General features: G+C 37.6%; 1 protein-coding gene across 4 annotated transcripts in view; it reads left to right on the top strand.

Moving 5' to 3' along the window:
• SMARCAD1 (SWI/SNF-related, matrix-associated actin-dependent regulator of chromatin, subfamily a, containing DEAD/H box 1) overlaps positions 1-13168 on the top strand; it is a 97281-nt gene that overhangs the window by 21993 nt on the left and 62120 nt on the right. For 3 of the 4 annotated variants that reach the window (XM_036411231.2, XM_045570738.1, XM_036411223.2), the window contains exons 4-5: positions 3220-3388; positions 6599-6665. In XM_036411231.2, coding sequence (XP_036267124.1) covers positions 3220-3388; positions 6599-6665 — 236 coding nt within the window. Of the gene's footprint in view, positions 1-3219; positions 3389-6598; positions 6666-7232; positions 7344-13168 lie in introns of those variants that run through there. The other variant, XM_045570742.1, reaches the window with a different exon arrangement.

Genomic DNA, 13168 nt, shown 5'->3' with positions numbered 1-13168 from the left:
CTTTAGAGAGAGGGAGTGAGAGAAACACCAGTGTGTTCCACTTATTATGGTCTCTTTGATTGTTTCTTGTCTGTGCCCTAACCAGGGATCCAACACTCTTATCCCTGAGCCAAACTGGTTAGGGCTGATAATTATTCTTATGGTTTTATTATTATTTGGTGTCCTGCTAAAATGTATGTACACTTTAACAACTGATAGCTCAATTTTGAAAATAAAATATATTTTAATAATCACTGCCTTTATTCAAAGTGTGTGTATACGTTTTTTGGGGACAAAAAAGTAAATTATAGACATTCCAACATTTTACTACCTTTGATCCTTGGTTATACATCCCCCTCCTCCCAAAAAACCAATACTGCTATCAATGAATGATTCTCTAGTATCATTCCTTGATTGCTGCCTAAACCGCTCCCCTGCCAGCCTGATGGCCTTCAACTTCCCTCCCTGTGTGTTTTATAGCTGTTTTTTTATACCAGGATCCTAACCAGGAACATCCACTGCATTTGGATATTATGTCTCTAGCTCTCTTCTTCTTGATAAATCAGTCCACTCCCCTCCTCTTCTCTTTTTTAAGGGTTTCAACTTACTGAGGAGATTGTCTTTTCTTAGAGACAAAAGATTTCTCTGATTATTTCCTCATGATGGTATTGAATTTATTTCTGTAACATTTGTTGTGAACTGGACTTTAAATTCAAGCCATGTTAGATTTGTCATCTGCATGAATACCTATTACATCAAGAGATCCGTGAGTTTGTGCCACTGAATGGTCATGAGCTTGCTCACTAGCTTTAGGTTGTCATGCAGAAGAGCAAGGTTCTTTGAAAGGGGTCATCCAGAGCAGGAATTGTAAAAGGATTCCAAACTGAATACTTGTATTTTCTCTAAGGGCTAGGAGATAATCAGATAGGAAGCATGAACATAGTGAGGCAGAGTGAGAATTCAAAGTTGAGTAGTCTGGATGTAATTGAAAGGGAGACACGTGTAATTGTCTTCAAATACTGAGGACAAACCTAGTGACAAAGGAAGAGATTGATTGCAGTTTCTCAGAGCAAAGTTCAAGAAGTCATCTTAGGAGCTTAAAATACGTGTTCTGGTCAGTGCCCTAATAGGTACAATTGATATAACATGAACTAAAGGCCCGGTGCGTGAAATTTGTGCACAAGGGACAGGGGGTGTCTCTCAGTCCAGCTTTACCCTCTCCAATCTGGGATCCCTCGAGGGATGTCTGACTGCCTGGTGGGATCAGGCCTAAACCGTCAGTGGGACATCCCTCTCACAATCCAGGACTGCTGGCTCCCAACTGCTCGCCTACCTACCTGCCTTTTTGTTTTGTTTTGTTTTTGTTTGTTTGTTTATTTTTTAATATATTTCATTGATTTTTTACAGAGAGGAAGAGAGAGGGATAAAGAGTTAGAAACATCGATGAGCAAGAATCATCGATACCTGCCTTTCTGATTGCCCCCAATCGCTTCTGTCTGCTAGCTTGATCACCCCCTAACCACTCCTATGCCAGCCTGATTGATGCCTAACTGCTGCCCTGCCAGCCTAATTGTCCCTAACTGCCCTCCCCTGTCAGCCTGGTCACCCCAAACTGCTCTCCCCTGCAGGCCTGGGTCCCCCTCTTCCCCAACTGCCCTTCCCTGTAGGCCTAGTTGCCCCCAACTGCCCTCCCTTGCATGCCTGGTCCCTCCCTTGCTGGCCTGATTGCCCACAACTGCCCTCCTTTGCAGGCCTGGTCCTTCCCAACTGCCCTCCCTGATGACCATTTTGTGGTGGCCATCTTATGCCCACATGTGGGCAGCCATCTTTGACCACATGGGGAGCAGCCATATTATGTGTTGGAGTGAAGGTCAATTTGCATATTATTATTTTATTAGATAGGGTAGAGACCTGGTACATTGGTGGGAGCTAGCTGGTTTGCCCTGAAAGGTGTCCATGATCAGGGTGGGAGTTCCCTTGGAGTGTGGGGAGGCCTAGGCAATGGGCCTGTGGTGGTTTTCAGGCTGGTCACGCCCCCCGGCTACCCAAGTGGAGGCCTTGGGATCTGGGATTTATTTATCTTCTGTAATTGAAACTTTGTAGCCTGAAATGGAGACCTGGGCCAGCCAGGGCTGCAGAAGCTTGGCTTCCTCCATTGCCAGGGGCAACTCCAGCCTCCTCCTCTCTCCAGCTCCATGGCGGCAGCCTTTTCTGTTGGAATTTATTTATCTTCTATTATTGAAACTTTGTAGTATTGAGTGTAATCTGGGCCAGCAAGGGAAGGCGGAAAGCTTGGCTTCCTCCATTGCAGGGGAAACCCACACCTCCCACTTGCTCACTCTATGGCCGCTGCCATCTTGGTTGGGTGCATTTGCATATTTGCTCCTGGTTGACTTGTGGGTGAAGCGGAGATATGGTCAATTTGCATATTACTCTTTTATTAGATAGGATAGTGCTAGAGAAGTTAGTAAACTACAGATTCTGGATGTGTGTCCAAGAGAGCTGTCAAAAAATAGAACTAGCTGCACAGCAAAATTTGCACTCTGATCTCCAAAATGCCTATCATAATAGAAAATTGAAATTTCAAATGGAGGTTTTTTGTTTGGGAGATAGATGAGTAAAATTTGGCCCCTAATGTCTTTTATATAGTCTAAATATATCAGCTGAAATGAAACATGATTAAAGTTAGTTGTAGAATAAAGCCTCATTTGGAGTAAATGCTCCCTGTCTGCTAAAGAAATATTTTGTTTCAGGCAGAGATTCTGATATTGATGGGGCTATTCCGATTTTAACACTGAGATTCTAGTCACGTAAGCCATGAAAATTATTTTTTCTTCCTGTTCATGTAGTCTTTATAATTTCTCAGGGACAAAATGACAACACTCATCTGATATGCAGCATATAGGTGAAAAACCTAGGAAAGATAAGTGGGCATGCAATGAATATGTGTGTGTCTTAAAGAAATAAATGTTGCTATTTTGTTTTCTTCTTTTTCATCCCAGCTTGGATAATCTGAAACATTCTCGGAATATGCAGATTTGGGGAATGTAAATTTAAATTTATATACATAAACATTTTGAAATGAAAAATGTTGTGTTGTTTTAATCTTTGACAGATGTAGATTTCATTTAATATCTAAAAAAACTGCAGAGGTGCCATATTTTATATATACCTGTGTATACAAATAATGCAATAGCATTAACAATACATTAAATTGTTTCTCTCTGAAAATAATTTTAGTTCTGAGCCATCTGAAGATGAAGATTCCCAAGGCCTTTCTGCCATGACAGGTAGAAATAATGCTATTTCAGAATTGGAAGACCTTTCAGAACTGGAAGATATTAAAGATGCTAAACTTCAGACCTTGAAGGAACTCTTCCCACAAAGAAGTGACAATGATTTGCTTAAGGTTATACCCTTTTTTAGTAACTTCTTATTGTAGCTATAATGGTGTTTAATATCTGTATTGTATTTAGTGCTGTATTTAGTCATTTTTCTAAAGATACTTTATATTTTAAGATAATTTTGAGCTTTTATTCAGGGATTTACTTGAAAGAGTTAATAATAGGTAAGGTCATTCACCTATAGATAATAAGTTTTCCTCAATATCTCTCATACATAGCTTGTTAGTTCTTGTGTGCTTGAATTGTTTTAAAATGGGAACACCCTCCCCTGCTAATCTTCCAGAGGAGCTCACAAATGTCAGGAGCCTTTCACAATAAAGATTCAACCAAAGGACTTGTATGCATGCATATGAGCATAACCAATGGACACAGATAGTTGATGGCTCCAGGGCCTATGCTGGGGAGTGTGAGTGATCAGGGAGAAGTTAAAGGGGGGGCGGGGGAGAAGGAAACTTATGTAATACTTTAAACAATTAAGAATTTAAGTTTTAAAAATGTATATAGTACATGCTGTTTCTAAAAGGAATAGCTGCTCCTTAACTGCAGCAGGATATGACTATGTGATAGTCATCAATAGCCCATTTTTATCAGATATTGTGATTTTTCAAATAAAGTATTAAAAGGATGAATTTTTATTTAATACTAGAGGCCCAGTGCACCAGTGGGGTCCCTCGGCCTGGCCTGTGGGATCAGGCCAAAACCTACTCTGACATCTCCTGGGTTCCAGATTGGGAGAGGATATAGGCCAGGCTGAGGGACCCCACCGATGCACAGCCAGGCCTGGGAGGGTTGTGGGAGGTTGGCCTGCCAGATTGCAAGAGGGCTTAGGTTAGGCCTAGGGGCCCCAGCAGTGCATGATCTGGACTGGGGTGGGACGCAGGAGGTTGCCCAGTCGAGGAGGGCCTGCAGGAGAGCTCCATGTCATGCATACAAGTCCTTTGGTTGATCTCTTACCCACTCAACCCCTGCCTTCCCTCATAAATTAGACCACATGTGTCAAACACAAGGCCCACGGGCCAAATCCGTCCCTCCAGGCCTTGCAATGTGGCCCGCACCACGCTGTCATCACTGCACTCCGCTGTGTTTCCATCACAATGACAGTTTATGACTGTTCAGTAAACCATTCGGCCCACGATTTAGGTTGGATTTTAGATTTTGGCCCCTTCTCTGATTGAGTTCGACACCCCTAAATTAGACAGTGTGTGTGATGCTTCTATGTCCTTGATTTTTTTGTTCATCAGTTTATGATGTTCATTATATTTCACAAATGAGTGAGATCATGTGCTATTATTTATTTTTCTCTGACTGGCTTATTTTGCTTAGCATAATGCTCTCCAGTTCCATCCACGCTGTTGCAAATGGTAAGAATTCATTCTTTTTTATAGCAGCATAAGCATGTATTATATTGTATGTCAGCAACCCATTGTCTTTATGGGGTTGTGTGGAAGGCTCCTGACATTTGTGAGCTCCTCTGGAAGATTAGCAGGGGAGGGTGTTATTTTATAATTTTAATGAGAAAATACACAGAATTTATTTGTATGTTTTATTAATTAGAAACTTCTGGGATTTAACATATCACTCCCTCCATAGCAGAGTACTCTCGAGGTAATCTGGACTTCAAGTGATCTCTGTCATTTCAAGAGAATTTAAAGGTGGCATTTATAAATTACTTTGCAAAGGTTTTTAGACCCTTATAAAGGAATTGAAGTTATAAAATATAAATTTAGTTGTAGATTTGTAAAGCATATGCTTTGGATGTTTTGAAAAGGAAGAGGGACTTACAGGATATGTAAGGATCCAAGATTAGAAAACTGGTATAGAAAACAGCATTTTCATTTGATTTGAAACTTTTTAATTTAATACAAAATATAGCTTATTTTAAAAAGTAGAATTTATTTTTAAGATCTTTATTGTTGAAAGTATTACATAGGTCCTCCTTTTTCCCCCCATCAACCTCTTCCAGCTCGCTCCCATCCTCCCACTCACCCCAGGCCCTCACTATCTCCTCTGTGTCCACGGGTTATACATATATACATACAAATTCATTTGTTGATCTCTTCTCACCCACCCTCCCCTACCTTCCCTCTGAGGTTCAACAGTCTGTTTATGCTTCTAGAAATATATTTTTTTATTGATTTCAGAGAGGAAGGGAGAAGCAGAGAGAGATAGAAACATTAATGATTAGAGGGAATCATTGATCAACTGCCTCTTGCACACCCCACAATGAGGATCGAACCCACAACCTTTACATATGCCACAGCAAACTGTGGCCTGGTTATAGGTCGATGCTCAACCATTGAGCCATGGTAGCTGGGCTAAAATTTTTTTTTTAATCCTCACTTGAGGATATGTACATTGATTGGGGGGGGTGGGGTAGAGGGGGAGAGAAACATCAATCAGTTGCCTCCCATACTTACCTAGGTTAGGAATTGAGTCTGCAAACTTTTTAGTGTACAGGATAATGCTCCAACCAACCGAGCCATCCAGCTGAGGCAAAAGTCAAATCTTTAAAAACAAAGAACTTATCGGAAGTATAGGAAACTTCAGTAAGAGAAAATTATGGACTATTCAGTTTCTCCTGGGATGTAAAAATGTTACAGAACTGTGTGAAACTATATTGAAGATGTCAATTACATAAGTAATACATGAGTATGTTCTTGAACAAATTCAAACAATTCAGAGGTAGAGTAAAAATCAAAAGAGCCCTTTATCCCACTCATCTAGAAAGCATTAGATTTTTAAAAAAATGACTGCACAATTATAATATGTGAGTGTCCACTGCTAAATGTCCGTTAAAAGGGAAAAATATAAATGTCTGTTGGTCTCCCTCTCTCCCTATTTTCTCTTATCCTTCCTTTCCCCGCACTCTCCTCAGGGCCTGGAAATATAAATAGAAAGTTCTTCAGGCTCCAATGTTTAATTTTATAATTAAAATAACAAAAGCCTTGAATATGCTGTACATAATATGACTATGTTTCAATTTTTTCTTTGCAGTGATGAGTGAATTTGATACATTTTAAGATAGGCTTAGATAAGATCAGACTTTTCAATAAACCAGGTTGCCTGAAAATTTATCATAGGACTTAACGAATTTAAAACTGTGACATACATATTTCCCAACTTTATACATACTTAATATATTTGTTCTTCAATATTTTGATAAATGAAACAATTCTTATTGCTACTTTAAAAATATTATTTTTTCATTCTGTTAGTTGATTGAATCAACCAGCACAATGGATGGAGCAATTGCTGCTGCCTTGCTGATGTTTGGTGATGCAGGTATGCTGACTTAGTTTCAAATTATATTGATTTATTAAATAAGAATATCTTTTAATTTTTGATATCTGTAATAACAAAAGCATAATATGCAAATCGACCGAACTTCTGAACAGTGGAATTACCATCTAGACGACCTTCTGGATGAAGCCAGGGCTGTGAGGCAGCTGCCGAGGCGACTGGGGTTGTGAGGGCTGAGGCAGGCAGGGCTGCGAAGGTCCACCCTTTCATGAATTTCATGCATCCGGCCTCTAGTTGCTCTGTAATTTACCAAGTTTCTACATGAATTCTTATAAGATACTTATGAGATATTAATAACTTTAGCATTTTTAGATAAAGAAACTGAATCTTAAGGTTAAGTGACTTATCTGCGTTCGTATAGCTATTTTGGAATCCAGTTTTATCAATTGATTCTCTCCCCTTCTGCCCCCCAAAAGAGGGAGAGGCAGCTTTCCTGTGGTAATTTTCCTTGTTTTCTACAGATCAGATTTCATAACAACTATGTTTTGGAAGGTATATATTTTTTTCTTAAGTATCCTTTGTAATTGCATTGTGGTTTTATTTACAGGTCTACAAATCTGAGTCGGTAGGAACATAAAGTCTTGTGAAAAGTCCTAGCTGGAAATCATCATTCCTTCATTTAGTAAATACTTATGCTAAGTTCCAGTTTTGGGATACAAAGTAAATGTATTTAAAGGAGCTTGCAATATAAAAGCACTTTGTAAAGTTAATGCCATCTTAATTTTTTTTAACTTATACACACCAAACAGGTAAAAATAACTTGTAATCATGCTACCAAAAAAGTACATAAGGAAGGAAAGCAAACCCATTCTCCATTAAGCACTTTTATATTTGCTTTGTATAATTTTCAACTTTTACATTGCTTATTCATACTATTATACAACACACACACACACACATTAGATTACCAATGTAATTATAATACTGGGTTACATTTTTAAAAATTTATTAGGGTACAATTTTTAAATTTATTAGGGAACATTACATAGGACCTGTACAATTCTTTTTTTTTTTTTTAAATATATTTTATTCATTTTTTACAGAGAAGAAAAGAGAGGGATAGAGAGCTAGAAACATCGATGAGAGAGAATCACCTGTCAGCTGCCTCTTACACACTCCCTACTGGTGATGTTCCTGCAACCAAGGTACATGCCCTTGACAGAAATCGAACCCGGGGTCCCCAGGCCTGACGCTCAATCCACTGAGCCAAACCGGTTTCAGCAAGACCTGTACAATTCTGTATACTGCTTACCACCCAAAATCTTATCTCCTTTGATCACCATATATTGATCCCCTTGCCCTCTGGTATCAACCATACTGTTGTCATGTCTATGAGTTTGTTTTATTTGTCCATTTGTTACTTTCTTCTTTATAATCCACATGTAAGTAAAATTATTTGTCTCTTGTCCTTTTTCATTGACTAATTTTACTTAGCATGATACTCTCAAGATCCATTCATGTTGTCACAAATGAGAGTATCCAATCCTTTTTATGGCTGAGTAGTAGCAGTCCACTGTATATATGTACCATATCAACCAATGACAGGTTGTTTCCATGTCTTGGCCACTGTGAATAATGCTGCAGTTAACATAAAGGTACATATGTATTTACAAATAAATGTTTTCAAAGTTTATAGGTAGATTACCAGAAGAGGGATTGCTGGGTCATATAGTTGCTCTATTTTTTTTTTTTGAAGACCTTTCATAATGTTTTCATAGTGGCAATACCAATTTACATTCCCACCAACAATAATGAAGGTTCTTCCCTAACATTTGTTATTTCTTGTCATGTTGATAATAGCAATTTAGACAGGTATGAGGTATTAATTCATTGTGGTTTTGATGTGCATTTCCCTTAGAACTAGTGACTTTTCACATCTTTACATAGTATATCTATTGGCTATTGTATGTCTTCTGGGAAAATTGTCCAGCACATCTGTCTGTTTTTTAATTGGATTCTTTTTAGTTGTTGAGTTATGTGAGTTTTTTTAATATATTTTGGATTTTACCCCTTTATTGAAGGCATCATTTGGGAATATCTTCTCCCAGTCATTGATTGCCTTTTTTGTTGTTGTTAACAGTTTTGCATACTGTGCGGTTTTTTTAATTCAACACAATCAATTTATTTATTTATTTATTTTTAAATATATTTTTATTGACTTTTTACCGAGAGGAAGGGAGAGAGATAGAGAGCTAGAAACGTTGATGAAAGAGAAACACCGACCAGCTGCCTCTTGCACACACCCTACCGGGGATGTGCCCGCAACCAAGTGTATGATGAATAGCAAGATTACTCTACCCAGCAGAGCTATCATTTAGAATTGAAGGTCAGACAAAGTGTTCCACAGATACAAAAAAGCTAAAAAAGTTCATCACTGCCAAACCAGTATTATATGAAATGCTGAAAGGTATTCTTTAAGAAGAGGAAGAAGAAAAAAGTAAAGATAAAAATTATGAACATCAAATACATATCAACAAGTGAATCTAAAAAGTGAATTAAAAATCCGAGGAACAGATTAAATTGGTGAATATATTGTAATAGAACCACGGGAATAGAATGGGATTGGATTGGTAATTTTGAGGGAAAGGTTTGGGGTACGGGAAAAGTCTGGATAAAAATCATACACTAATCAATGAGGACAGTTGGGGAGATAAGGGCAGAGGGTGGGGTGAGAACTGAGTGGAGGGGAGCTATGGAGGGGAAAAAGTAGAAATAATTGTAATAATCTGAACAATAAAGATTTATTTAAAAAATAGAAACATCAGTTGGCTGCCTCCAGCATGTGCTCCAATTGGGGATCAAACCCACAACTCTGGTATCTGTCCTGACCAGGAAATCAAACCAGTCATCTTTTGATTTTGATGTATGGGATAACACTCCCAATAAACAGCCACGTCAGCCAGGATGGAATGCAGCAGATTTTTATGCATTGATTTTTACATCCTGCAATTTTACTGTATTTATTGTTTCTCAGTTTTGTTTCTTGGAGTCTTTCAGGTTTTCTATATTATATCATCTGCAAAAAGTGAGTCTGCTTCTTCATTTCCAGTTTGATGCCCTTTATTTGTCTTGCCTGATTGCTCTGACTAGAACTCCCAGTACAAAGTTGAATAATGGTGGTGAGAATTGGGCAACCTTGTTCCTAATCTTAGAGGAAAAACGTGAAGTTTTTCTCCATTGAGTATGATATTATCTGAGGGGTTGTGTAGTAGTCTTTTTTATATTGAGGTATTTTCTTTCTGTACTCATTTTATTGAGTGTTTTAATCATAAGTGGATGTCATATCAAACACTTACTCTGCATCTATTAAGAATGATTATATGATTTTTATCTTTTGTTAACGTTGTGTATCACTTTGACTTTACACATGTTGAACCATTTTTGTGGAAAGAAACCACTTGATTGTGATGTATTATCTTTTTAATACCTTACTGTATTCATTTTGCAAGTACTATTTCAGATTTTTGCATCTATGTTCATTAGCAATATTTTTTGTGTGGATGTTGTTTCTGTCAGGTCTTAGCATGAGGGTAATGTTGGTCTCATAAGATGAGTTAGGAAATATTCCCTCTTTAACTTTTTGGGAATTTTAGAAGAATAGGTATTACATCTTATTTGAATGTAGAATTTGAATGGTAGAATTTACACTAGGGGAGCTATCTTGTCCTTGACTTGGTATTTGAGAGGACTTTTGGTTTTTTTGTGTGTGCTTTAAAAAATATATATTTTTTATTTCGGAGAGGAAGGAAGGGGGAAGAGATAGAAACATCAATTATGTGAATCATTGATTGGATGCCTCCTGCATACCCCCATCGGCGATTGAGCCTACAACTTGGGCATGTTACCCGACTGGGTTCATGACCTCCTGGTTCATAGGTCGTTGCTCCACCACTGAGCCACATCCACCAGGCTTTCGGGTGGTTTTGACGGTTTCCATTTCCTTACTGTTGATCAGTCTAATTAGGTTTTCCAGTTCTTCATGGCTCAATCTAGGAAGGTTGTTTGTCCATTTCTCTAGGTTATTGTATTTGATGGCATATAGCCTTTAATAATAGCCTAGTAATCTTCTATACTTTTTTGTATTTCTGTGGTGTGTGTTGTAACTTTCATTTCTGATTTTGTTTGAGATTTTTCTCTTTCCCAAGGTTTGTCGATATTATACATCTTTTCAAAGAACCAGCTATTTGGTGCATTAAGTTTTTTCTATTATCTTTTTGTTCTTTATTTCATTTAGTTCTGCTCTGATTTTTAGTATTCATGTCTACTTATTTTGGGCATCATTTGTTCTTTTTTAAATTCTTTAAGTTCACATTAGGTTATTTGAGATGCTTCTTGTTTCTTGAGCTAGGCCTGTAATGCTATAAACTTCCCTCTTAGTACTACTTTTGGTGCATACCACAAATTTTGCTGTATTGTCATTCTTATTTGTCTCCATGTATGTTTTAATCTCTTGTTTCTCCCTTTGCCCCAGTAGTTCTTCAGTAGCATGTTGTTTAATCTCCCTCTATTTGGTATTTTCAGTTTTCTTAAGTGTTATGTCTTCTTAATGTATTGTCTCGTCTTTATGATTGTAAAATGTTCAATTTTGTCTCGTTACCAATTTTATCTTGAAATCTATCTGATATAAGTATCACTACACCCATTCTTCTGGGGATCTTCTATTCTTTTAAGTCTGTTTGCATAATGAACCTATGCAAATTCAATTCTTTTCTCCCTTCTCTTTTTATGTTTTTGTTGTTGCAAATTATTCCTTTGCTGTGCCTTTATTTTCCAAATAGTAGAAGCTATAGTGTTTTTTGATGCCTTTACTCCAACTTTATATTATATGTATTTAATGCCCTATATTGAATAATATTCACAATTTCCTGCTTTTGTCTGTCATCTTCAGTTATTTGCTGTTGTCTTTTTGTTTCAGGTAGAAACAAACATTTTTTATTAAGTAGGCCCTGTGGGCCTCAGCTTTTGTTTTTCTTGGATAGCTTTTGTTTTTCCTTAATATCTAAAGGATAATTTTGCTGGATATATTATTCTTGAATGGTGATTACTCTCACCATTTTGAATATTTGATTCTACTTGTAACTTATAAGTTTTCTGCTGGAGAAAAACCCTACAATGATAAACTAATGGTTTGTTTTGTTTTTATAGGTTACAGTCTTCCTTAGCTGTTTTGAGAATTCTTTCTTTGTCATTAAGTTTTGACACCTTTAAAATAATGTTCCTTGGATAAGGCCTTTTTTCACTGAGGATAATAGTTGTTCTATCATTCTTCCTGGATTTGAGGGTCTTGCTCATCTATATGTTTGGGAAGTTCTCATTATTTGTTTAAATAGGCTTTCTGTTCTCTTTCTTTTCTTCAAGTATACCCATTATTTTATTACTAGAGGCCCAATGCAAAAATTTGTGCAAGGGGCTCGGCACTCATAGCCACAGCTTCATCCAGAAGGTTTGGCTGCCCTAATTACCTAGCATAATATCCTTTTATCATTATAGATTGCTCTCTCTAATGGAATCAGATAGTTCTTTTTTTGTTGTTAATCCTCACCAAGGATATTTTTCCATTGATTTTAGATAGAGTGGAAGGGGTGGGGAGAGTCAGAGAAACTTTGATATGAGAGTGATATCAAAGTTTGGTTGCCTCTCAAATGAATGTTCATGATTGAGCCTGCAAACAAGGTACGTGCCCTTGATTGGAATTAAACCCAGGACCCTTCAGTCCATGGGCCTATCACTGAGCCAAACCATGAGGGCAGATAGGTTTTATAGAATTCTTTCATATTTTTAAAACACTCAATTCTTTCTCTTCATCTGAGTCATTTCTAGATTTCTACGTAAGTTCAAGATCACTAATTCTTTTTTTCCATCAGGTCTGCTCTATTTCCTAAGCTCTCTAATTCACCCGCTCCATTTTTAAAAAATATATATTTTTATTGATTTTAATGAGGAAGGGAGAGAGAGAGAGAAAATGAGAGAGAGAAAATGAGAGAGAGAAATGTCAAGGATGACAGAGAATCATTTATCAGTTGCTCCCAGAAAGTGCCCCAGCGGGGATTGAGCCCATAACCTGGTCATATGCCCTAACCGGGATTCGAACTATGATCTCTTGGTTCATAGATTGATGCTTAATCACTAAGCCATGCTAGCCATTCTTTAATCCATTCTTTATCTCATTTATTGCATTATTATTGAGCCCTTCAGCTCCAGAATTTCTTTTTTAAAAAATATATGTTTTATTGATTTCAGAGAGTAAGGGAGAAGGAGAGATAAAAACATCAATGATGGGAGAATCACTGATCGGCTGCCTCCTACACATCCCACATTGGGGATCGAGCCCACAACCTGGGCATGTGCCTTGACCAGAATTGGAACTGTGAACTCCTGCTTCATAGGTGTCAATGCTTAACCACTGAACCACGCCAGCTGGGCCAGAATTTCTTTGTTGGCTCAGTTAGATGGAGCATCATCAAAATGTTGCTGGTTTGATTCCT

Source organism: Pipistrellus kuhlii, unplaced genomic scaffold (assembly GCF_014108245.1).
Source record: "Pipistrellus kuhlii isolate mPipKuh1 unplaced genomic scaffold, mPipKuh1.p scaffold_m20_p_1, whole genome shotgun sequence".
Taxonomy (NCBI): domain Eukaryota; kingdom Metazoa; phylum Chordata; class Mammalia; order Chiroptera; family Vespertilionidae; genus Pipistrellus; species Pipistrellus kuhlii.
Note: the sequence above shows the minus strand (reverse complement) of the source record. Positions and strands in the feature narration are given on the sequence as shown.